The 26,215-nt window shown below is 41.9% G+C and overlaps 1 protein-coding gene across 1 annotated transcript in view; it reads right to left on the bottom strand.

The window, feature by feature from the left end:
• LOC126406789 (protein kinase C epsilon type-like) overlaps window positions 1-26,215 on the bottom strand; it is a 110,403-nt gene that overhangs the window by 31,472 nt on the left and 52,716 nt on the right. Inside the window, exons 3-10 of the mRNA XM_050071292.1 lie at window positions 25,461-25,629; window positions 23,239-23,273; window positions 23,025-23,113; window positions 22,489-22,621; window positions 20,434-20,576; window positions 20,174-20,267; window positions 19,817-20,082; window positions 19,411-19,584 (exon numbers count right to left, since the gene is read on the bottom strand). Coding sequence (XP_049927249.1) covers window positions 19,411-19,584; window positions 19,817-20,082; window positions 20,174-20,267; window positions 20,434-20,576; window positions 22,489-22,621; window positions 23,025-23,113; window positions 23,239-23,273; window positions 25,461-25,629 — 1,103 coding nt within the window. The remainder of the gene's footprint in view (window positions 1-19,410; window positions 19,585-19,816; window positions 20,083-20,173; window positions 20,268-20,433; window positions 20,577-22,488; window positions 22,622-23,024; window positions 23,114-23,238; window positions 23,274-25,460; window positions 25,630-26,215) is intronic.

Raw genomic sequence — 26,215 nt, 5'->3', positions numbered from 1 at the left:
TGAATAAACATTTCCTGAGTGCAAACACAAACACACACACAAGCACACACACACACACACACACACACACACACACACAAACAAGACAGACATATCTTAATTTGTTTCCCCCATCAGAGGTTTAAGGAGAACTCATTTCCTTACTAAAGAAAATAAAAGCAACAATACCACAATGGGGGGAAGGGTAAAAAAACCCTATTACCAGTAAAAGCAGCAGAAGAAGAATTTACAGCAATATCGAAAGGAAAAGACCGATTCCAAAAAAGCTGGGAGGCTGTGTAAAATAAACGAATACATAAAAACAGAATGCAATGACTTGCAAATCTGTCGCGACCCATATCTAATTAAATACAATCCAAAAACAAGATATTTAATGTGCAAACTTTATTGTTTTTTTGTAAAATATACACTACTTCTGAATCCAGTTCCTGCGACTTGGGACAGTTGGGACAGGGGCAACAAAAGACTGGGGAAGTTGATGAAGCTCAAAAACACCTGTTTGAAACATGCCACAGGTAAACAGGTTAGCTGGTGACGTGATTATGTCTTGACTGGGTCTGAAAGGGGTTGCTCACAAGCAAAGACAGCGCAAGGTTCACCTCTTTGTGGAAAACTGCGTGGGCAAATAGGCCAACAGTTTAAGACCGTTTCTCAAGAAAGAATAACAAGTTAGGAATTTCACTGTCTACGGTCCATAATATTATTAAAAGGTTCAGAGAATCTGGAGAAATCTCTGCATGTAAAGTCCAGTTCAGGCCAAAGATTTGCGATGAGACGAGTGGAAATAACCAACGACTTGCAATGCTCCCTTCTGCAACGTTCTAAAAACCTGCTGATTCACACCAATGCAACTAGATGAGATGGTGTATCATCTCTATGCAACAACTCTCTGTACTTCCCTCCTGATTTGCAGCTTTCCAGGCTTATTTTGTGGCTGAAGCATGAAAGCACATACAGCAGGCAGCAGCAATGACCTACCATCCTACACCAGCACACCATGAGGACAGAAACAGAGGGCTTGGCTGGGACGGAGCACGTGCTGCAGCAAGCAAACACAATTTGACTTGACCAGCAGACTTCATTAAAAAAGCCAACTGCCTGTTGAAACAGGTGACGTGCTTTAGATTCTTTAGGGAAGGAACATGGATATAAAAAGAGAGAAACCTAAGAAAGGACATGAGGTAGACAAAGAAAGTAAGAAAGAACAGAGGAAAGGCAGACAGTAAGATAGGACAAAGGACAGAAAGATGGAAGGACATAACAACCAAAGAAAAAATAAAGTACGAGGAAGAAGGAAAGGAAAATAAAACGTAACGATTATTACATAAAATCGACAGCCGTCAGGTAAATGGAGTTAAGAAACTAGAATTTCAATTAAAATAGAAATACTAAGCACCAGAACTCATTTTATATGCTCTTTATTTTTTTTTTATATATGTCTAATAATAGCCCTCTCCCTTAAAATTGAGACCTCAGTTAGATTAAATAAAGGTTGCATAAATGTACTTGTATTAATAAAAATAATCAATCTTCATCCCTGCAGCTACGTAACATAAAATCTGTGGGAACAAATATCTATATTTGTTTTAGATGTCACAAACTACATCTCATCAAAATCAGTCTAAACTGGGAACAAAAAACAATAAGTGTGGTTTGAACTTGTGTCCGTGTACAAAAAAAAAAAAAAAAGAAGGAGTGAATTGCTGCCCTATTTTTCTCGGAACATTACGAGCCATTACCGTTTGGCTGCTAGTCATTACGACACAGAGCAGTAAACATGCACTCAGTGATTTCATTCAACACAACCTGGAGCCTGAGTTTGTTTTCACTCTGTGGTTTGATTCAGATCTCCACATTGTCCAATCATCGCTTTCATAATGCGCGACACAAGCGTTATCACATCACTTTTTTTTTTTTTTTTAAGATATTCTTTGGGCATTTTTAAGCCTTTAATTGATAGGACAGACAAGTGTGAATGGGGGAGAGAGAGAGGGAGTGACATGCAGCAAAGGGCCACAGGCTGGATTCGAGCCCGGGTCGCTGCGGCATCACATCACTTTTAAATGCTGTAAAAGTGACAGCTGCAATACCTGTCCAGATATATGAATCATTCTTTTGAGTCGACTTCAGAGTCATACACAGGAGGGCGGGCTTTTTCTTTTTTATCCACTGATGATGGCAGCAGGAAATGATTGTAATTGGGGGACAGAGTGTTTTGTGTGTGTGTGGTCGTGGAGCCAGATCAACAATGCTTGTCCTTAAAAAAGAAACAGTGCAGTTAAGCTCGTGTCCCAACACTGCGCAGCCTCTCACTCTCTCTATGAATCTGTACGTCAACCAGAACGTGGTGCAGAGTGTGAGCATCAAGAACCTGCTCTGAACCAGAACCGCAAGTTAAACTAACAGGGACTCGATTTAACAAAACACATTCTGCTTGATTCTGCTGATTAGAGATGTATTTTTAAATTTTTTTTATTTTCTTCTTTTACTGGTGCAAAGGGCAGTGCAAGAATCAAGGTACTGACACACAGTGCATACATGGAGGTAGATGCAGACGAGAATTGAGACAAAATGTGACAAAACAAAACAAACAATTGTTTTGTCTTTGAATTGAGCTAAATTTGATACTTTTGTTAACTTATGTTGTTCTTAAAGGGATAGTGCACCCAAAAATGAAAATTCAGCCATTATCTACTCACCCATATGCCGAGGGAGGCTCAGGTGAAGTTTTAGAGTCCTCGCATCACTTGTGGAGATCCAAGGGGAGAGGAGGTAGCAACACAACTCCACCTAATGGAGGCTGACGGCGCCCCAGATTCAAACATCCAAAAACACATAATTGAAACCACAAAATATCTCCATACTGCTCGTCCGTAGTGATCCAAGTGTCCTGAACATAAAAAGTTGTTTGGAAAAACGTCATTTGAACTCTGTTTTTATATTTTGTGGTTTCAATTATGTGTTTTTGGACGTTTGAATCTGGGGCGCCGTCAGCCTCCATTAGGTGGAGTTGTGTTGCTACCTCCTCTCCCCTTGGATCTCCACAAGCGATGTGAGGACTCTAAAACTTCACCTGAGCCTCCCTCGGCATATGGGTGAGTAGATAATGGCTGAATTTTCATTTCTGGGTGCACTATCCCTTTAATCCACGTTTTATGGCTGTCAGGGGAAGTTTGTCTTTGGGGCTGGATAATCCTGAAGTTTTATGAAAAAGATGATGGTTTGGGAGAAAATGAAAAGATTTCTTCCAGAAAGGTCTCTCTGACAGAAAGCCCTGAGGGTAAACTGATCCCATGTGCTGTTTTATGGGGGTTAGTGGAGTCAGTTAAATTAACTTTACAGTACTTATCATTTAGGTGTTGTTTTTTATCTTTTATGACCAAAAGCAAAATGGAAAGGGATGGCAGCTTCTTCTGTAACTGAATGTGATAAATTGGAAGATAATATCGTCTCATAGTGATCGCAGGCCCCTCAATCGCATCGGATCGAAATCATTTCGCGGCAGACTTTGTAATATTGGCAAATATTGTATCGTTGTCCAAAGATGTAATTGCTGGATTGTGGATCAGCTTCGGCCTAGTTGGGGCAGCATTATGCTGATGAAGACTTATGTATCATACGTTTATATGAGGCAGGCACAGTGGTGCAGTGGTTAGCACTGTCGTCTCACAGCAAGACAGTTCCTGGTTCAATCCCAGGAGGGAGCCCCTCTGTGTGGAGTTTGCATGTTCTCCCTGTGTCAGCGTTGGTTTCCTCCAGGTGCTCCAGCTTCCTCCCACAGTCCAAAGACATGCAGGTTAATTGGTGACTCTAAATTGTCCGTAGGTGTGAATGTGAGTGTGAATGGTTGTCTGTCTCTATGTGTCAGCCCTGTGATAGTCTGGTGACCTGTCCAGCTGGGATATATGGTAAATGTTTCGAGGAATCGGTTGACATGCTAATGGCAAGTCTAAATTGGTGGACCAGAGCAACTCAAAACTTCCTGTGCAAAATAATCATGCACAAGAGGTCCCAGCTAACGCAGCAAATTTATACAACTGATGCACAAAAAGGTCAGTAAGAGGTAAGTAAGGGTCTTGGTGAAGGTTAGAGGTGAAGGAATGCAGTGTGTCAATGACGGTCCTCTACAGAAATACAGATGTGTGTGTGAATGCCTGAACTGCATCCCAAGAACAGCAGATATACAGGACATCCAATAATAACTGCACTTTCGAAAAGACAGACTCTCCATTGCTCAGGACTGACACATATTTGGCTGGATGTGCCTGTACACTGTGCATGCGTGCATGTGTGTTCATTGTTTTCGCATGCTGAATTCGCCCTCACTTGCGTTCTTCACGATGGCTGATGGGAGTTAAATGCGTGCTGTGGCCTGCTGTGGTCCTCCCACAGAATATCTCCTTTCCCCTCGTTCCCGTAAAAACAAATGAGGAGAACGCTTGGATTTCACTGGTCAAAGGAAACGTAAAAAAAACGAAAGTGAGTAGTTTGTCTTGATTAGTTTCATGAGAAACAGACTTCCAGTAAAGTCAGGTCCTTATAAAGCCACGATCAACTGTAGCGTGCAGAGTGTGTGTGTGTGTGTGTGTGTGTGTGTGTGTGTGTGTGTGTGTGAGTTTAGGGAGCAGAAAGGAGGTAGAGGATTGTCTCCTGTACTTTTGTCCTGTGCAGTATGTACTGTATGTGTGTGTGCTTGTGTGTGTGTGTACTGTCTGCATGTCTTGACAGTGTGGACAGAGACTGAGAACGTGTCAGCAGCACAGCAGGATGGATGGGCAGTTTGTTGGACGGAGGAAGTGATGGATGGAAGACATAATGTTGGGATAGTTGGAGAAGGGGAAGGAAGAGAGTGTGATGGATGAAGCCTTTTATCAGCTTTTATTTGGTCTTTAATTTTATGTTATACTTTAAAGCACTTTGTCTTTTGAAGGTGACTACTTAAAGGTCCAGTGTGTAGGGTTTAGGGGGATATATTAACAGAAATGGAATATAATATAAGAATGATATTTTCTTTGTTGTACAATCACCTGAAAGTAAGAATACTTGTGTTTTCATTACCAAAGAATGAGCTGTTTATATCTACATAGCGAGCAGGTCCTTGTCTACAGAGAAAGGCATATTGCACTGCTATGCTTCTACAGTAGCCCACAACAGACAAATCAAACACATCAGCCATCATAGTTAGAAGCTCATCTGCAACGAGCAGCATTTGATTTCCACTCAGTACGTTTCCTTGACATTAGAGAAAATCGATTCATTGTGTTAGTCTGATAAAAAGCGGACTCAATCCAATTTCTCAAAGTCGGACTAACACACCCAGATAATGCAGTTGGGAGTTGAATTCCTCCTGCATCTATGCAGTCAATCAGACCCAAACTGGCCTTGGCACTCTGCGCATGCTCCACAGTTTCCGCCCGCGCTTTAACCCGGAAGTCGAATAGCGGAACAGCTGGATGATGCTCGATTGTTTGGTCTGTGACGTAATAGGTCAACCAGAAAAAGGTCCAATACTAACAAGCTGCAAGGGGGCATATCTCCACCTATTGTCTCTTCTGTACCTCGACTTAACTGTGCATGTAAATACATTGAATGATTTGTAACATGAAACCGCTTTATAAAGTGTTTTAACTGGTAATATAGCTGTGTCTCTGCAGATAATGGGACTTACAGTAAAAACCTCCTAAACGCCTGGATCAGAGAAAGGTGAGCACACATTAAGTTGTTAGAGAAAATAGGGTGAGCACACAAAACATGTGTTGGGCGGGCAGCGTGCCTCCAAGATGCCAAACTGCATCAGAGATACACCGATTAGTGACGTCAGACTGCTTTATTCAACATTTTTACTGGTTTAAATCATCAGGTCCTTTTGTGCTGGAGAGGAGGAGACCTCTGGGGATAATTCAGCTCCTGAACAATGAACACTCAAGAAATTCTAGCCAGGAGAAATGTTGTTGCAGTCGGCAACTCACTGACAGACACCACCAAATCCCCCTAAATCTTACACACTTCATCTTTAAAGGCTCTGTATGCGACATGCAGAGCATTAATATGTATAACATTTGTTATGTAAAGATATAGTGGATGGCGTCATCCCGGAAGTAGCACCCACCTTCTCGTACCCCCCCGGTTAACACCATTAGCTCTGTCAGCACTGTTGGCTGCTAGCTGCCTGCTCAGCCACCTCCATGTTGAGAACTGTTTTATAGGTAACTCTTAAGGCCAAAGCACCTTGGCGGCGAACGCTGCACGTCAGAAAATACGCCACTATCATTTTCAATGTACAACTCCACAACAGCGGCGGCTAGACACGCGTTGGCGCTCTCACAAATAAATGCATTTCCCCCCACTTGCTCTCTGCTTGTACATCCCAGCTCCCGTAGCAGCTCTTTATCTCTGCTCCTGTGGCAGCTCGACTCCTATCCTCACCACTGATGTATAAAGAGAACTCTGTAGCTGTTGCTGTGTCTCGTGGGTGAAGAATGGATGAAAAGAGACTCGTTGTTGAGGTCGGGAAATATCCCGTGCTCAACGACCCACAATCCCATCACTATAAAGACAGTGACCAAAAAGTACTGCCTGGTGAGTCGTAGCTCTGGAACTTGGCTCTTCAGGTGAGAAATTAAGTTTAGAGGCTCTCCATGCATGATGTTAAGCTAATGCACAGGTGGAAGAAGGGAGTATTAATAACTTTGTGTGGTCCACTGTTAACGAGCTGTAGTGCATTACGTTCAGTGTGTCCCAGAGGCCTTTAAAGCCCCTACAAGGAACTTTCATTTTGAGTTGATTTTGGCGACCCTGTGGACAAAAGCAGTAGTGTTTTGCCGGAATGAAGCCTACATTTCTCATGAGCTCTAGCGCGTATTGTCGTAAAGACGCCAACCAAGCTCGCGCATGTGTTTGTTTTGGGGATGAATGAAACAACAAGACGGGAAAACTTTGCCCCCGCTCCTATCGGGGATCCCAGCTAACCTCTGCCGCGCCCCAGCTCCACCACTGCCGCCAGGGTAAACGCAGACCACGTTTATCCTGAAGGATTTCCTGACTTCCCGAGGATTGGATTTTCTCTGTGTGACTGAGACGTGGCTGACTGTTGGTGAGTCCAGTGCTTTCACAGAACGTTTACCCGATGATTGCTGCTATTTTAACTCCCCGCGGACGTCGGGTCGAGGAGGAGGAATAGCGACTATTTATAAGAGTCACTATAAATGTAAGCAGCTAGGTAAGATGACGTGTGCCGTCTGAGTGCTGTAAATCGTTTCGTCCTGGAAGCGACCTGGGGCGGACCCTGAGACAGTTTCCTAAAGGTATGGATATACACTATATAGAAATAGCTTATCTTCACACCGATGGTCTCATTTGCTGTTGTAGGTCACGCACAGACATCAGCAGAAACAAGAGACTTTTTCATATCCAGTTAAAAGTTCCTTGTAGCGGCTTTAAGCTCTGAATTTCACATAAAGTCCCTTTAAGTTTAATCTTAACCTTTAAAAACAAACAGAACATTGATATAACAAAGGTCTTATTGTTCTACTTTTAAATTTTTGTCCACAAAAACCAAGCACTGTTCACTTGTTCAACACTTGACACACGCTATATGTTAATTGTTTGTTTCCTGACATGCAACCACTTGTTGCTGTGTCAATACGCACTCTAATTGCTATGGCACAAAAGTCATCAGGGTTAACGGTTGGGTGTACAATGATGCCAACTTTCTGTAACCTCAAACTTATTTTAAACTGAACCATGAAACCCTCTGAAGTTGTAAGGACCTGACAATATGTCCTCACTTTCAAAAACTGCTCTCAGGAAGTACAAAAAGTACAAGAACACACACACAGATAAGTGTGCTGGTGAGCAGATAAACACTGAGCTGGCATCAGAGGAGACACATGCTGCCCATTACTCCTGCAGCTCAGACCTTAAGTACTGAACACAGAAGCATAAAAGCACACACTGAATATTCTCAGCAGCTTGTCAGGAGTTTATTCACCTGATTTCTCACCTGGAGTGCTGATGTCACCAGCTGCGCCCCAACAAGAAAAGTCTTGTTTTAATGTCAGAACTGTTAAACTGAGATGACTAAGACGTACCAGTCACCTGTTAAGGGAGGAAGTGCAGGTACAAAAGCCTGGATGTGCCAACGGAGTGAGTCTGGAAAACGACTTACTTATTTTGAGCTTATATCCTGTTTTTGATGCACTTCAAATGCTTCGGATGTGTTTTGGACCTTTTGTGATTCAGTGTGTCTTAATCAGTGCAGCCTGGTAATCTGTCAGTGTAACCATCAAACATCCTGAGGTTACACTCTTAACCTGGACGAACGGCCTTGGTTACCTGGGTATCAAGAGCAGGGAGAACACACCTTTACCTGAGCACCTGGTCTCAAGTCAAATAGCTAACAAGTAGAGTATGTGTCCATCCAGGGTTAAAAGAAAATGTGTGTTCGGGTAAACTCAAGGCTGTCAGGACTGAAATATTCAGGGGAAAAAAAGCGCAGAGGTCAGGTAAGTCTATATGTTCCCTTTATCACTGCTTCTATCCCGATCCAGGAACATGTCAGCGAAGATCATATATCGGCAAATCACATCACAGCTGTCATCAGTGAGTGAATGATGGGATTTAAGAAAAATGGAAGTTCATAAGTAAAGCGCTTTCATTCTCTCAGCCCTTCGTGAAAGGTTGGATTCCTCTGGATCGAACATGACGTGCGTTGTGTGGATTATTTCCAGCTCATAAGCAGAGCTCATTCATTTCAAAGGCACAGAGGGCTGCTGTACACGATGTTGGGAAAGAAAGACAAGCAGCGCAGACTGACTGAACTCCCCTCAGCTGGTTTATGGAATTTAGAATAAAATCTTGTGTAAATCTCATAAATCCTGTTTGTAATGCATCTGCTGTTGTGTAACTCAGATAATAAATACATCCCACATGATGCTGCTGCTCCCCAACAGAGAAACACATTTGATTTCGACAGAAATGTCACAGGGTTAGACTGATTATTTTCAACAGCACACATACAGATCTTTCAGCCAGGTATATCTACCATAAAGCCTTGTAAACTGTTGGTTTGTGTGGAGGCTACAACACCTCAACTGAGACACATTTTCCGAATTTGCTGCAGACATGTCTGAAGAATTGCTCCTAAAATCTGGATAATATCAGCAAATCCCACATGTATTAATCGGATAATGCTACATTTGGCATAAATATCCAAAAAGAATATGCTGTTTACAAAACCCAAATTCCGATTGTTGTCATTTTCAGTGGAACATTAGTGAGCATGTAAACGTGGTCATAGTCACTCGGTGACGTCTTCCTTCATTACCGGGAACAGTGGTCTGCAGTGGTCACTAGTTTATTTTTGACTCAATCCAACAAACACCGCCTTGCTGCTCCAAATACTCACTAGAGCAACAAATGTGGATTAATCCGCCACTGAAAATAGTCCCCAATAAATTTACTATTTCCTCCCATATGTTTAACTAGCATCTTGAGTTATGACCGAAAACATGTTTTGTGAGGTCACACTGACCTTGACCTTTGACCACAAAATTCTAATACGTTTATGCTTCAGTCCAAGTGGATGGTTGTGTCAAATTTAAAGAAATTCCCTTAAGGTGTTCTTGAGATGTCCTGTTCACGAGAATGAGCCAGATGCAAGGTCACAATAACCTTGACCTTTGACCATTGAAATTCAGTCAGTTAATTGTCAAGTGCAAGTGAATCTTTGTGCCAGATTTGAAGAAATTCCCTCAAGCTGCTCTGAGATATCACGTTTACGAGAATGAGATGGATGCAAGGTAACAGCGACCTTGACCTCTGACCCTTGACCACCAAAATCAATTCACCCTCGAGTCCAAGCTAACCTTTGTGCCAAATTTGAAGGAATCCCCTCATGGTTTTTTTAAGCTACTACGTCACAAGAATGAGACAAACATGGTAACAGTGACCTTGACTTTTGACCTATGACCACCAAAGCTGTTGAGTTCATCGTTTGTGCCAAATTTGAAGAAATTCCCTCGAGGTGTTCTTGAGATACAGTGTTCACAAGGATGGGACGGAAGACCCGAAAACATGATGCCTCTGGCTGCGGCTATCTCTGGTGCTGAGGTATAATACAAAACTACAGTGACCAGCTGTTTAAGAAAATTACTCAGTCTTTTTAAGTAAAGGAAACTATGCATTCTAAATTGTTTTTAAAGATTTACATGTTCAATAGAAACTGATGGGCTTGGAGCTGAGTGCCACGGACAGAGTAGGGACGTCAGAAATGATCGAAACGGACACACTGTGTTCATTTTGGTCTTGATGACACGGTCGGCAGAAAGAAAAATAAGTCTCGCCACCTTTACTGCTAAACGCAGCACTTAATCCGTGCCAGCTTTTGCAGCAGGGACAGTTAACAGCCATAAAGTAATGACATTATCAAATCAGACATGTTTTGGTTTGTCACAGTCTGTTTGTTTAAGTCAGAGATGTTAAAACAAGTAACACAGGATCAATTCACCATGGGGGTCTGACAGGGGAAGGAACTTCCTCACAGATCCTACAGGAGCAGGCTGGCTCTCTGCTTTCAGTCATCTGCCACGTCTGTACGACCCCACTGACTCTGAGCAGCACTGCCTCCCTATCTGTCCTCCCATCTCCCTGTGTCGGCCCATCAGTCTCTCTCTGTCTTCAGCACAAGACAACAAAGGTTCATTAATGTACCTGGCTTCTTTCTGTGCGTCTCTGCTGCCTCTGATGTTCACCAATTACAGCTCGTTAAAAAACACTCACTCGTCCTCTGTAACCTGCTCTGTTCCTTACTTCACTCCAAAACCCCTGCCTCTTCTTCCTCACCTTTTATCATCATCATCACCCCCTCATTCTGTTCAAGAAGACAGTTTATAACACTATCAATCTGCACTCTAACACCAGCTTTTCCTCACTCTCTCTTCACTTCCTCGTTCACTTCTGCCCTGCCTTCACTTCCTCACTCTGCCTCTGTGTGCTGAGCAGAGAGAGGCCCGGCGCTACTGTTGTATAATGTTATTTACATTTCTTGGCGGTAATTAGGCTGATAGGGGAACGACTGCGATCCCACAGTCGATTAACAAGAACAGGAGGGAGGAGGGGAGGAACACGGAGGGAGGGAGGGAGGGAGGGTTTAGGTAGACTTTGTCACACTGACCGGCTTCGTCATGGAAGAATTATAAAGCTAATAACGTTAACAATATAAATATATCATGATACATTAAAATGATGATACATTCAAAAAATCTGGAGTAAGATAAGGGCTAAATAAATAACACATTTAAAAATTCCCATTAAAAAAATTAACGATTAACGATTAAACTGTCTTTAGAAATGTTTTTAAAGCTAACGTATGAGGCAGTATCATCACGTGTTTGTTTATCACAGACGGTGTATGTGTACTTGCCAAACATGTCCGAACACAGAGTGCTGTGTTGCAGGTACAGTAAATTAGCCATTGAGGGGCCTCACGGTGAAATGAAGCGGTGAGCGAAAATGAATGAGGGAGGGAATGAAAAAGAAGGTGGAGAGAGAAAAACATGTAAAATGGAGCTCAGAGCTTTAAACAGTACTCTTGCTCCTTTTCTGTGCCAGCTTTCAAAAGCGGCTGCAGGTTGTATCTGAGGTTACTAGACAACCTTAACAAGCACTGTGTCATAGCTTGTTAGCCTGAAATCTTGAGCGCAGAGCTGAACCTCTTCTGGCACTGTTTGTGTGTAGGCCTATTGTCCGTGTCACAGGATTTGATGGCGCGAGAAATGTGGCGTGTGTAGGGCGGCCCCTACAAAATTTTGATAGATAAACTGACCAGTCGAAAAAATAAATGGCAGTTTTTCAAAGATGATTTTTTTCTGAAATCTGTACATGTTCAAAAGAGACCAAATTCCAAAAATACAACAAAGAGCTATTTTAGCAATTGTTTATTGTGTGATGACAGAGACAGAGGAGTGGTGGTGTGTTCACTGGCCCTAGTTAATGTGGGCGTTATGCTGAAGCAATAGCTGTTTCTTGGGGCAATTTCTTCTCTTAATGGTAAAACTTAAAATAACAGCCCAAGCTTTTGTTTGCTTTAATCACTGAACTCAACCAGCCTATTTCTAAATATTCTTCTCGACCTCAGCGCAGCGTTTAATACTGTGAATCATAACATCCAAATACAATGCCTCCAGTTAGTGTCACCATTGGTGCCACTGTATTACACTGGCTCACTTCCTATCTAAAAAACAGAAGCTTCTCTGACAGCATAGGAAATTGCTGCTCTTCTTCAGTCACTCTTTCCTGTGGGGTCCCTCAAGGCTCCATCTTAGGTCCCATTCTCTTTTCTTTGTACATACTTCCTCTGATGACAAGTCCAATTTTCTTAAAAAGACAGATTTTCTGAAGAATTACCTAAAGAGCATAAAGAATTGAATGGCACAGACTTCCTTCAGCTGAATCAGGGCAAATCGGGAGTTGACCTCTTTGGCTCCCCTGACGTGGCTTTCTCTGACGTGTGCCTGTGTGAGTTGTGTCTCTGAATGTATGAGCTGTGTACCTGATAGTTACGGTGCCTCTTGTGTGTGTGTTTTGGTGACTTATCCCTTTCGTACAGCACTTTGCGCAATGTGAGTTGTTTTTAAATGTGCTTTATGAATACATTTGAGTTGAGTTGCTATCAAATTTAAAGCAGTAAAAATATTTCTTGACATTACTGAGAGAGTTCTCTCTCAAAACACCAGTGTCCACTTGATGCCCAGTTCAGACTCAAGATTCACAACGAGATGAGTTGAAACAGGCAACTACTTGCAATGCACCATTCTGCAACGTTCTACAAACCTACCTGTTCACAGCAATGCAACTAGATGAGACGGTGTATCATCTTTAGTCAACAACTCTCTGTACTTCTGTTCTGATTTGCAGCTTTTCAGGCTTATTTTGTGGCTGAATATAATTTGTAGCTTCTTAAAATATGATATAAAAATATAGACCGTATTCATAATAAATATGTCACAATAATAGAAATAACCAGCGCTAATTAATCAGTCAGTGAGAATGTGTGTGTGTGGGCGGGGCATAAGCACATACAGCGAGCAGCAGCAGCGACCCACCATCGGACACTGGCACACCGTGAGGACGGAAACAGAGGGCTCGCAGGGGACGGAGCACCTGCTGCTGCAAGTGAACACACTGTCTGTGGTCATTTTGACTTGACCAGCGGACTTGACTGCTAGCTAATTGGCTTTAGAAATAAGTGACCTGCTTAAAAACCAGCCGCTTGCAAATCAGCCGGCTGTCACCTGCCAACTTCAGATAGCCAGTTCACACTGCTACAACTTTTCTCTGCAACGTTCTACAACAGTTTTGTCGTGAATCTTTGGTCTGAACTGTGCTTTGAAACAATGAAAGCTGAAAAGAGGTTATGTCAGCAAGGGAAAAGGAGTGAGAAAAGAGTGAAAACTAAACAGAGAAATGTAGAGACACTTAAATTTTAAGGGAGCAAGGCAATGAAAACAAGCAAACAAGGGAGAAGAGAAAATATTGTTTACGTCAGTTAAAAGGCAGTCTCCTTTTATGAACAACGATAGCAGACAGTTGGCAATGGACTGTTAAGGTCTAAAGGAATACAAATAATCGAGAAAAGGAAACATATTTGGAATTTATGACCGCGTCTAAAGTACGAAGTCACCACTTTTTTTGTGTGTGTCTTGTTTACCATGCCGGTACATCGGACTGAATTATACTGTGGTGCTTATGGTTTCCATAAAAATAACTGAACGTCTGGAAACTAACCGAGCGTATGATGAGTCGCATGTCCATACTGACAAAACTTCAATAAAAATGACTTGTGACCTGCATTTATTTTTTCAATTGTGCAGCATCGCTCAGCTAGCAAAAGGGAGTCTGTGTTTATTTAGGTCATTTCAGAAGACACCAAAGTTTCCAGGATTTTAATTCCAACACTGTCGACGTCCCATCCAAACTCGTGAGTTGCCAAACATAGCTGAAAACAGAAACCCTCCTGCAGCGGTTTGAACCCAACGCCATCATCGATCTCCTGCCTCCTGAATCCAGCCCTCACTGTACTGTTATGGTCAAATGAGCTAATTCATTAGCACACTGAGTCGATGTGGATCAGTGTAGCGACAGGGCGAGTGGAACCGCTGTTATGTAAGAGGTGAAGTGCGACACCACTGTGGAGCTCAGAGTGTGTGTGTGTGTGTGTGTGTGAGACTATATTGTATTTACAGAATGTATACGAGGGTTTGTTTATTGTAATCACATCCAGTGGAGAGCATTAAGTGTGTGTCCTGAGGAGAGTCGGGTCCGGAGGTGAGGGGCGATGAGGGTGGGGCCACACAGCATATGGAATACGCATCATGTCCCCAGTAAGGATCAAAGAGGTTACATAAGAGCCACAATCCCTTTGTTTTGTCCAAGAAAACACTTCCAATCACCCGAGTGCAAGGGAGAGCGAGCAAGTGTGTGTGTGTGTGTGTGTGTGTGTGTGTGTGTGTGTGTGTGTGCGTGTGCTTATACCTCAAAAGGCCTGACAAAATGAAAGAAGAATAAAACAAAAAAGAATAAAGACATTAAACATGTCATCTGAGAACAGTGTCTCACTGTCCGTTACCCTGTGTCTCCCTCTCATCCGTCCACCCTGCACATGTTTGTGTTTGCTTCGGAGGAAAATAACAGGAATAAATAAATTGAACAGGAGACGCCATCATTAGACTCCAGCTCTCCAGAACAGTCTGAGAAAATAAACAAAAGATGCGGCGTCCTGCACTCGACTCCTCCTCCTCCCTGACATGTCTGACTCCGACTGATCTGCCACAGAAAACATCCACGGCCCTTTGCTCTAAAACTTCAAATCAGACTTGAATAAAAATCTCTGAATGACGACATATTTTTGCTGACTTCCAGGAGGATTTCTCAGTCTCGTTAAAATGTTTTAATGCCCTCTAACGACACCGACAATGGTCCCATTTGATCACAAGAATCAAGAAAGTAAACTCTTGAAACTAGTTAATATTTGCAGAAGAGGCAGGTAAAATAATCTCATCCCACTGGACCATTTTCTGCTTACGGTACATGGTCGTGTAATTGACATGAATTTGTTACAAGACAGCAGCGCACCAGTCGACACACGGGCATCAACAAGCCGTAACTGTCCCTTTGCATTATGCAGAATCTCATTGGACAATCAGGCTCCTCTGTTAAAGCAACAAAACTATGGACCTGTCTATTAACTGAATTAAAAAATGCAGCTCAATTTGAATGTTTTTAATAGAGGTGTTAAATCATAGCTAAAAAAGAAGAAACCACGGCAGTTACAGCAGTATTTTTTATTCTGTGTGGATTAATTTCTGTGTACAGATTTAGGGATGTATTTTGTGTATGGATTTTTTTTTAATTTTTTGTATACGTTGTCTTTTCTTTTTAGTATTTTAATAATAGAAAAAAACTCCTGTAGACAGGTATTGGTAATTAGCGTTTGGCTACAAACAGTAAACACAGTGCATCTGGTTCTTGTGCATTAATGTACAATTACAATTCTACTGTGAGGTCCATATCAACCAAACCAAACGAAAAGTCATTATAATTAAGATTTTGCTGCAGGTTTATTTGACGACACCTGTTACTGGCATTGACAGCAGGTGTGTTTAGAATAATAAAATAATGAATAGAAATCAGCCGTACAATAAAGCGTCCACTTGATTCCATTATATATTTTTTTTTACAATTAAAATGCACAGTTTTTAACACACCAATATGCACTGTTTATAAACTCTACATGCTGTATATGTACTGTATATAGTCACATATACATGCACATACTTATGTTGTTACTTACGCCCTATTTTGCCCCTAACAGCTCAGTGTGTTTGCTGTTGAGTCTTTTAGTTTTTGATTAATAACTTTGATTGGTGAACAACTCACAAGTATCATTTTGGCAACAGAAAGAGCTCATCAGCAATGTTCATTTGATATTTATATAACTCTTTTAAAATACTGTAGGGCTGTCGGTGGCTTGGCGGCGGCCCGGGTTCTGCTCCAGCCTGTGGCCCTTTGCTGCATGTCATTACCCCTCTCTCTCCCCGCTTCACACTTGACTGTCCTATCTATAAAGGCAAAAACGCCCCCAAAAAAAGTATCTTACTTGACCTTATGATTTATGTTTTTACAATTCTATGATTTTTATGGCTTTTTATAATGTATTTCATATTATGATTGTAAGATTTATAGTTTTGAATTTGTTAATTCTTGTTTTAAACAGTTTTTAAATGTCCTCTTGTTCTTAGAATGAGGTCTATTTTTGTGCATGTACATTGAGAGCAACGCAAAAGCCGGAGTTAAATTCCCTGCATGTGGCCCATAAAACTGATTCTGATACAGGAACCAGAATTGTGTTTGACACGGACACATCTTGAACACCGGGGCCACAGACAGAGTGACTGTACTCTGTCAGAAATTCAACAGAAAAACACGACCCTGTTTTACATTGTTTGTTTTGTCTTCACATCACGTCATGAACTAAATCTGACTCCTGAGAGGGAGAGGTGAACTCCACCCGTTAAATACTAACTACTGTGTATACTGTACACTGCAATGACCAGAAACAAATACTGAATATGTATTGCTGAGAAAAATCCTCAGAATTAGGATATGATATGAAGAAGTTTTTAGAATTGTAATGACATGTTCAGTTGTTTTTAACACAGAATCCTTTATATTATAATTCATTGCACCTGATTCTGACCAGTGCAAAAGATTTCTGGTAGAAACACACAGTGAACAGACGTGAACGTGTTTGTGTCTGTTGCAGCAGTTGACAGCTGTTTACGACTGCATTGAAAATAGGAATATCAAATAAAAAATGTGGTTTATTGAGCTGAAATTTCTGTTCTTTATGACCTTATTGTAGTGTAATATTTTCGGAATTATGCCAGACTTATATTCTTAAATTAACATTTTTAAAAAAGTCTCTGCAGTACTTCAAAGTGCCCCTAGAGATTCCCATTTGACAAACACTGGTCTAATTTAATTAAATAAAAGTTCTGCAGGGACTGAATCCTTCTCAGAAACTTCTCTAAACTTGTGTTGTTATCAATAGCGAACATTGAGCAAACCTCAGAGGTGTTTAGAGTTTCTTAAATGCTGGGACTTGTGCAGTTCGTGTCTTCTCAGCACCGTCAGGCTCAAGCTGCCGTGAAAGGACTCGGCACATCACCCAACATGTGACCTGCTCCTCCAGCCAAAGTCGTCAAACTGGAAAAAGCACACACCTGTGCACTGTGTGCAGTGTACCAGCACACACAGACACGCCGACATGTGAGGGGCCTCCATATGTTCCCCGACAGGAGCACTTATGTAACATACGGTAGACAAAACATGCAGCGGCCTGGAGAAGCTGCTGGTGTTACAGCGTCCCACTCATAGTGCGCTTTGTGTGTGAGTGTGTGTCATCATCCACTTAGTGTATGGACGCACAAATTAGCTGAGAGATGGAGATGATGAGAGCAGAGAGACTGAAGTGAAGGAAAATGAAGCTAATTCTCTGAGCTGATGACAGACGCTTTACTAATGACTTCAGAGGTGAAGTCGTTTAACTGGAAACTGTTTCCAGTCTGAAAAGGCTCTGTGGAAATTTGCAGCACAGTTTGCAGCAGTTAATCAGCAGGTGTAGAACAGAGATGCTGAGCTGAGGACCGACTGAGCAAAATGAGAAGTTGTGAAATAATCTGAATCCAGAGCAGCTCTCTTATTAAAGTTCTCTAATAGTTAATGTGGGTGTTGATGTAGGACGGAGATGTGGCGAAGTGGAGAAGCTGGTGTGGACGTATCTTGAAGGAATCGTACGCCATGTGCACGGTGCTCTGTTGCACACTTTCTGAGTGAGATCGAATCAGCTGCTTGTAGATCAGAGAATACTGTGCTGCATATTTATGTAGGTATATAGATTTTTTTTAAAATTTCAGAATGACTTTGTATTGTATTATATATTTTATGTAGTTAGTTTTTTTTTTTGTTATTTTATTTTTCAACACTTGGTGTCAGTGTTTATGCTAGGGAAAAAAGCAGAAAAGTTCAAAGAAATATTAATGATAAAATAAATGTAGGAGTGGTGTAGGATATACTGTGGTTCTGTTATTCTAACGAATAATATGAAACAGCTAGAGGCATATTTGTCCCAGAAGGAGCCACATTTTAATCTACAAATTAACCTGAAGTTTTAATGTATTTTATGTGATAACTGACTGAGACTCCAGACTGAATGAATCCATTCAATAATCACTTCTTTTCTGATTCAATTTTAATTTAAATAATTCTAAGTAAAACTGTTTTCAGACCAGTGTTCACAGCCTTTTTGACTTTAGACCCACTGCAACAAAGAAACGTCTGCAGGTCTACTGCAAGGCCCACAGTTGGAAAACAACACATCAATTTTAACTATCCTAAAAAAAGATGTGTAGAGGTTTTAAAACAAAACAAAACACACATTTACATAATCAATGCCTGTTTATCCTCACACTGTTTTCGGACAGTAAATGTGTTTATAGACCCGGCCACCTGAACATAAACTCACACAACGTGCTGACTTTTATTCACTCTCATCTCTTTGTTTTACTGGAGCACATTTGTGAGGATTCAAGTTTGTAAAATATCTTAAATATTTTTTTGTGATTATTATAATGTGAAGAACATGCAGATATTTAGTTATTGTGGACCGTGTTTACCAACTGTGATCTTCAGCTTGTTATGTCTATGCTGCAGTTGTACATACCTGGGTCAGGGTGGTAGACAAAATAGCATGTGCACCTTAAATATTACATGAGGATGCTGCACGTTTCACATGATCACATATGGAAAAAATACCTACAGAAATATAATGTGTTTGTTTTAGTCAGATTAGAACTAAAACTACCACTGTGCAGTTTAATTTTGCAGATTAATCTGGAGGAACTGACTGCACAGGCTTGTTTAAACCAACAGAGAAAACACATGTAAAACATACTTTTAGTGAATCATAACATATATTATATTTCAGGGATTATTTTGAGGTAGTGGTGTGCTCGAGGACTTTCTTTAGCATATGAAACTCAAGACAAAATGCAGGTGCTTTTGAGTGGACAGGAGTCGAGCAAACATTTAATGAGCCGGTTTCGACCTTATCAGGAACGTGTGAGCTGTGTCACCCGTGTGAAGGTTTTCAGAGGCCTGCGGACGTTAAAGTGTCGGTGTTTGCAAGGCAACAACAAACATTTGGGAGAAGTTAAAAAAAGGAACACAAGTTTGTGTAACTGAAATATTTTCAGCTGGAGGCTACAGATTTACATATGGTGCAATGCTGCCCCCTAGAGGTGCAAAGTGTGTGTGCAGGTGAGTGTGTGTGTGTGTGTTTTGGGTTCCTACTTTAGTCTGGAAGCAGCAGAAGAGCTGTGTCAGGTACGGGTGTTTTCTGGCCAGGGCCAGGATCCGTTTCTCGGTCAGAGTGCAGTCCACGTCGTCGTCCTGCAGGATCACGTCTTTCTTCAGCACTTTGACAGCGTAGACCTCGTCGGTGCCTTTCAGCTCCGCCAGCATCACCTGGTCACGTGACACACGACAGTCACAACACGGTCGGAAACACAAACATAGCATTTGAGAGAATGTTTTCCACGAATCTCTCCTGTCCTGTCTCTTCCCTATTTTCCTCTTCATGTCTTCACTCATTCCACCGGTTTGTTCCTGTGACTCACATGGCGTCAGGCGGCAGACCGCAGGAGCAGAGGAACGACACTAAACAGATCTGAGGAGCAAACAAACATCAGACACTCACCTTCCCGAAGCTTCCTTTCCCCAGAACTTTGATGAACACAAAGTCGTGCAAATTCATCCTCTTGATTTCAGGAGCGCTGTGACCTTTGACCTCTCCGTTCTCCCGGTTCCCTTCGCCCTCGACTCCGACCTTGCCTCCTCCATCTTTGTGACTGTCCTCTGTTACCGTGGCTACAGATGACGGGGAGGAGAGGGGGTGTTTTGTGTGCTCCTCTGCGCGGTGGTCAAACGATAGCGCCTTGCGGATGTTCTCCAGCTCCTTCACGTCTGGACAGAGACAAGAACAAGATGAGTTCTGGTGTGTTGACTTGATTTGCAGGTTAGAGTTTATATGTGTGATGGTGAGAACGTCTATTACCCTGGTCACACGGTGAGGTGGGGGCGGACCTCGAGCGATCGTCTTCTGTCTTGGGCCCTGATAATGGCTGCTGGGGGTCCTGACCCTGAGGAAGCTGTTTAAACACATCATTCATTTTGTCATCTTTGTGACACGTTCTTATTCCTCTTTATTGTAAGGTTTAAGTCGAGTTTGAAAAGTCGACAGAAATGCTTTCTAAAAAAAATCTAATGCCTCTAAGCAACAGACTTTTTCTAAAACTCGTCGACGAGCTGACTCACCTTTTTCCGTCTGTGGGCGCTGTTGGAGATCTTGTCTGGTGTGACTCCGAGGTCAGAGAGGACTTTAGCGATTCCTCTGGCGTCCACGCCACAGTTAGGAGCTACGTTACTCTCACAGCGCCTGTGTACATTCACTTTACACACTGACACACACACAGAAAGACCGAGAGTTATTAGCATGTACAGGTAGGATAAAGATCGGAGCATGTTTGTCTACATCTTTCCTAACCGATGCCTGCCCTACACCAAACCACTCATCAGGTGATTTCACTGTTGTTTCCAATGTCGGAATAAAGTCTGCAGAGTTCTACCTCAGTTGGTGTGCCCTCCCGTGATCTCCTGGAGCAAAATTCTGCTGCTCACACTCGTCTTTACTTTGTCTCATCGGAAATACTAAAGTGTGATCTGTTTCTCAGGCCCCTGCCAGTCTTGAGCATACGCTTTGGTTCTGTCCACCCTGCTTCTGCTTCTGGAAAATGATGTTCAATACTCTGTCTGAGTTGCTGGGCCCTTTCAGTGCTCTCTTTGGGGTGTCAGCCTCTTTACCCTCTTTCTTTCTGTCTCACATGCATTGGATTCGAGACATGCTATACTTTCTTAAATTGGAGAAAATAAGACAAGGAAGGTCTAATGCATTTGTCAAGGACTTTTCTCACATATATAAAGAATTCAATATTTTCTGATATTCAAACCTAATTCATTGTTGAGGGGGGGGGGTGTGGCTATGTTGATTTTTCTGCCTCCTCTTGTTTTTGTGGGTAGAGACACACCATTAATATACTCCTGGACATCTTCATTGTGTACGTGTGCTACTGGTTTGGATCTAGAGGGGCTGGTACCCACTTCAGCTGGCACACTGTAATAAGTGATTGTATGTTTCTTTGATTCAAATGTTTAATCCTGTAAAATGCAATAAAAGTGGTTTATATAAAAAAAAAAATAGCTGTAAAGTCGTCTTGATGTTCCAACAAAATCAAACATGTTTGGTATCATTGTAAGTTTTTAACAAAGTTCAACAGTTCAGTTCAACGACCAGTAGCTGCGCTCTCTCCAGCACCAAACAGGAAGCAGCAAACCGTGCAGGCAGTAAACATGGAGGAGACTCTGGGGAGGCGCAAGAACAAGAACAAGAACAAGAACAAGTCCCTGTTCTCTTGTACTGTGGAAAAGGAGAAGAAACTGGTGGAGTGAACAAGAGTTGAGTTTAACTCAGCATCTATCTGATCCACCAACTAGCACTTATTTTTGTGAGACATTTTAATTTTTGGAACAGTTTGCCTACTCCCACCATCTCCTCCCTGCAGCTAACCAACGGAGGCGGGTAGCAAATTAAGGCAACAAAATCCAAAATGCAGAGAAATACATTTTATCTTTATTGGTTATATTGACGCAGGCACTGTGGTGCAGTGGTTAGCACTCTCACCTCACAGCAAGAGGGTTCCTGGTTCAAACCTGGGGCCCTTCAGTTTGCATGTTCTTCCTGTGTACGCGTGGGTTTACTGGAGGCAGGTAACTCTGACTTGTGTCCTAAGTGTGAATGTTGTCTGTTTCTGTGTGTCGACCCTGTGATAGTCTGGTGACCTGTCCAGGGTGAACCCTGCCTCTCACCCAGTGTCAGCTGGGATAGGCTCCAGCACATTTGCGACCCGACAGGATATGTGGTTACGCACAATAACAGAAGATTATATTGATGCCGAATTGACAAGAATACTGTTGACACATGACGCCTTTCATCTTGTGTTTCTTGAGTTAGGTGTTTTTGTGGACACATGAGGAATCTTTTAAATGTCATATTTCTTAAAGGGAGTTTGACGTAATATTTTCCACCAGGAGTAGGACGGGAAAAAGTCTCACAAGGAATCTAGTTTTGCAAACAGTGACCCTGCAAGATCCCCAGTCTCTGCAGAACCGTACAGTGTGTGACTAAAAACTCACACTGTCTTTACATGTGAGAGGACTTTTGACTTTAAAGGTATTTTTTTTTACGTATTTCCAAACTCTTCCTGTGTATGTTACGCATAACGCATTATATGAACAAACTGTATTTGTCCGTACCTTTACACTGGAGTCCCTGTCGCAGCAGACCCCAGAGCAGAGACCCACAGTGGTCGCAGAAGGTGAGAACTTTAAAGTTGTGGATGCTGAACATATGCGGCACGTTGACACTGAACCTCTGAGAGCCGACCTGCTGTAAGAAGCACAGGACAGTGAGACAAACCTGCTGCAGTCTGGAGGTTCTGATCTAGCTGGAAAAATGTGGGAATGTGAATGTCGCTCCGTCTACTGCCCCTGACATAATTCCTTTTTTGGTAATTTGTTCCCTTTACTCATAGTTGAGAGATGAGAAATGACAGGGGAAAGGAACGACATGCTGAACATGAGCAGGGAACACTGCAGCTCCAAAGTGTACAGGCTGTTCTTCTGTCAGTCTCATGGTGTCAAAGAGCCAAAGTAAAGTTACTGATCTGGTTTGTTTCATTTATTCAGAACAAAATCTGCATTTTAATCGTAGTCAACGTCTGCTCAGTGTGAAGCATAAAAAACAAGCTGTGTTGTATCTAATAAAGCAGCGTGCAGCTGTAGATCTGTACCTCCTCCACTGTGTCCTCCTGCTTCTTCATCCCTGCACACTTGGTGATGATCAGCTCATGGCAGCGCTTGTGGACCACACAGGTACACACTGCAGGAAGAACACATAAAGGGACATTTAGAGGTTGTGTTAAGTGACTCCGGTTGATCATTTTGACAGCCAGAAGTTAAGATTGAGACACACTGGACTACAGGAATATAAAGACACCTTCCTACCTTGACACTGGTAGCCTTGCTTCCCTAGGACGCCCCTGAAGATCAGAGACACAGAACAGATGTGAGAAAACAAACATTAAAACTCATCAGCATCAATCAGATAAAACAGTTTCCAGAATCAGTGCTGTTTTTAAAACACCTTTTAGAGCTGCTTTTTGTATCCTAGTTAGGACGAGAAAATTATATCAGATGTGTTTTATTAAGCATTAAAGACTGGCAATCATAAGCTAATTCTTCAATCCAAAACCTGAGAATCCAAGTATTTAATATAAATAAATAAATAAAATAAAATAACATTTTTTTATTTATTTTTTTTACATCGTATCAAAAGCACAAATGTTTGAATAACAGTAACAGTAATAATAATAATAACAATGTGAGTTGTATAAATGTAAAATTTTGAGTGAATTGTTTGACGTATAAAGAAGGGGTTAAATATTATATGTGCACACTTCCTACTTCTTTTCAGACACATACAGTAAATATTTAATAATGATTATTTATGTTTTTGAGAACTTGTGTATTGACAGTTTGCTTTAGGACTACCGTCTATTTTATTTCTCATTCTTGTTTTTTAACATGTTCAAAATAAATAAATGATGAATAAGCAAATAACTATAAATAAACTGAGGTATCACGTTCATGAGAATGAGACGGATGTAAGGTCACACTGACCTTGACCTTTGACCACCTAAATCTGTCCAGTTCGCTGTTGAAATAAGTGGATGTTTGTGCTACATGTGAGGAAATTCCCTGGAGGCGTTCTTGAGATACAACTTTAACAAGAATCAAACCTGTGTATGGATGCACGGACAAACTGACAACATAATGCCCACGGCTACGGCTCTCAGCAGCATGGAGACATAAGAAAGTGATTTAAAAAAATGACACTAGAGTTCCTGCATCGCCGATATTAACGGGGCCCACTGTTCGTTAAACCTGTCCGTTTCTTAGCTGTAACCCTGTTGTGATTTTTACATATTAAAGACTTTTTCACCTTTTCTCTCCACTGATTTATTCATATAAGTAATTATTTCTCCCAGTTTGAACAGTGCTTGGCCTCAGATGAAGTTAATACTATATTGGTTTCACTTTGAATATTCTTCCAGTGGTCCAGGATCTTTGGGTAATCCTTAAATATGTGTGTGAAGTCCCCCACCAGTCTGCAGCCCTCCAGCAGCTTCTAGCCCAGATGTGTCACTGTACTTTAAAGTGATTGATTTTCACCTTCCAATCATATTCTTTTGATCTGTCTTTATCATCTGTCAGTACAGTGTTCATTTCCAACTCCCACATTAGCGTTTTAATCTACAGTACAGTGTTTCTGCTCCGTCACCTCAGAAACCCTCGACGCTGGAGGAATCTGACAAACACAGTTTCCTTGTGATTCGGATTACGCATCAAACGTTCTTTCAGAGCGCAGCGGAGGGCGAGCGGAGCACCGAGGCCACATGCTTTCCATGTGAGTGACGCTAACACAGTTTGTTGAGATGGAAACAAACACAGCTGGCTTTGTTTATTGCTCCACACTTCACAGCATCCACTGTGTTTACATGTAAACAAGACAGCAGGTTCATGGGAGAAATCAGGTTCAAGGCAGGAAATGAGAGGACATGTTTACATGCACTGCAAAAAAACAGGTTACTGAAGAACCTGTGTTTATCTGCATTACTCAGCTTTGCATTTATATATATAGATATATATATATATATATATATATATATATGTTCATAAATGCTGCAGCCTGAGTTTTTATTTGGTTGGACTGACAGTGCAGTCACAGAAGAGGCTCTGCAGTCAGAAATCACATAATTTTTCCTCACTATGTATAACACAATATAACAGACTCATTATTATAGTTTTGGTTCAGCTTTTAGTTGGATGTAAGATTTATTTTGGGGGGATTTCAAGATGTCTGCGTTATTGCCACAATCCTCTGCCAGTCTGAATTCTTCATCATGGACATGGACTGTTATTAAGACCATTTTAAATACCTTGCTAAGCATCTGCATGACAAAGAAATGAGGATTACCCTGCAGGAAATAAGTGTGTTCAGGTGGACGTACATACACTCCTCATTTGCGTGTCGTTTTCCTTTGGTCTTGCTCAGTTTGACGTTAAGTTGGAGGATGAAAGTGAGACATGCTCTGTGTGTTTTTACATGAGTTGCTGAGTGTGTGTGATGCACACATATTCCCTATCATAAGGGAGTGTGTCCTCACCAGATGAAGTCCCTGCAGTGGGAGCAGTAGGTGGGCTGCCTCAGGTAGGTGGCCATGAACTTGTGTCCGTTGACCTGGTGGACCCGCCGGCGGACGGCACCCTGGCGCTTCCTGGGACCCATCCGCTGCCGAAACACTCGCTCCTCATTTTCGGTGGAGCCAGCTGGAGCTGCACGAGCAAAACACAAAAATAAATTACATATTGTAACATATTTATATAGGTATCATTTCAAATTTTAAATCAATAAATCAAGCTGCTGCGTGTGCTACACTGAAACACTGATATTTATTTCATCTTAAAATGAATGATGCTTCTTTTTAAACATGACTTCTGCAGGTTTGGTGTCTGAGTCAATAACCCTTCTCAACATCTGCACTGACACCATGCAGCCACTAGATGGCGGTGACACTGTGCGGCTGACAGGAACAGCAGCTGTACATTCAGAGACAAATTAAACACACTGGTCTTTTCTTATTCACATAGTCAGTGTCGGTCTTTGTCTCTCCTGCTCTGTGTAATCACAGAGGGTTTCCCCAGAGGAGCAGCAGAGATTTTAATTACTGCCTAACACTATGTTAATTACACACACACACACACACACACACATTCAGAGTACCTGAGGCAAGCACTCACAGAGAGGGAGGGGTTACGGTACAGTAATGTTAATGAAGTAACAGATGAATACATTATGTGTGAGTCATAAGACACTGATGTGCACAAACACTGAGTTGTTGTCTGAATGAGGACACACCAC

The sequence above is a fragment of the Epinephelus moara genome, chromosome 19 (assembly GCF_006386435.1).
Source record: "Epinephelus moara isolate mb chromosome 19, YSFRI_EMoa_1.0, whole genome shotgun sequence".
Taxonomy (NCBI): Eukaryota; Metazoa; Chordata; class Actinopteri; order Perciformes; family Serranidae; genus Epinephelus; species Epinephelus moara.
Note: the sequence above shows the minus strand (reverse complement) of the source record. Positions and strands in the feature narration are given on the sequence as shown.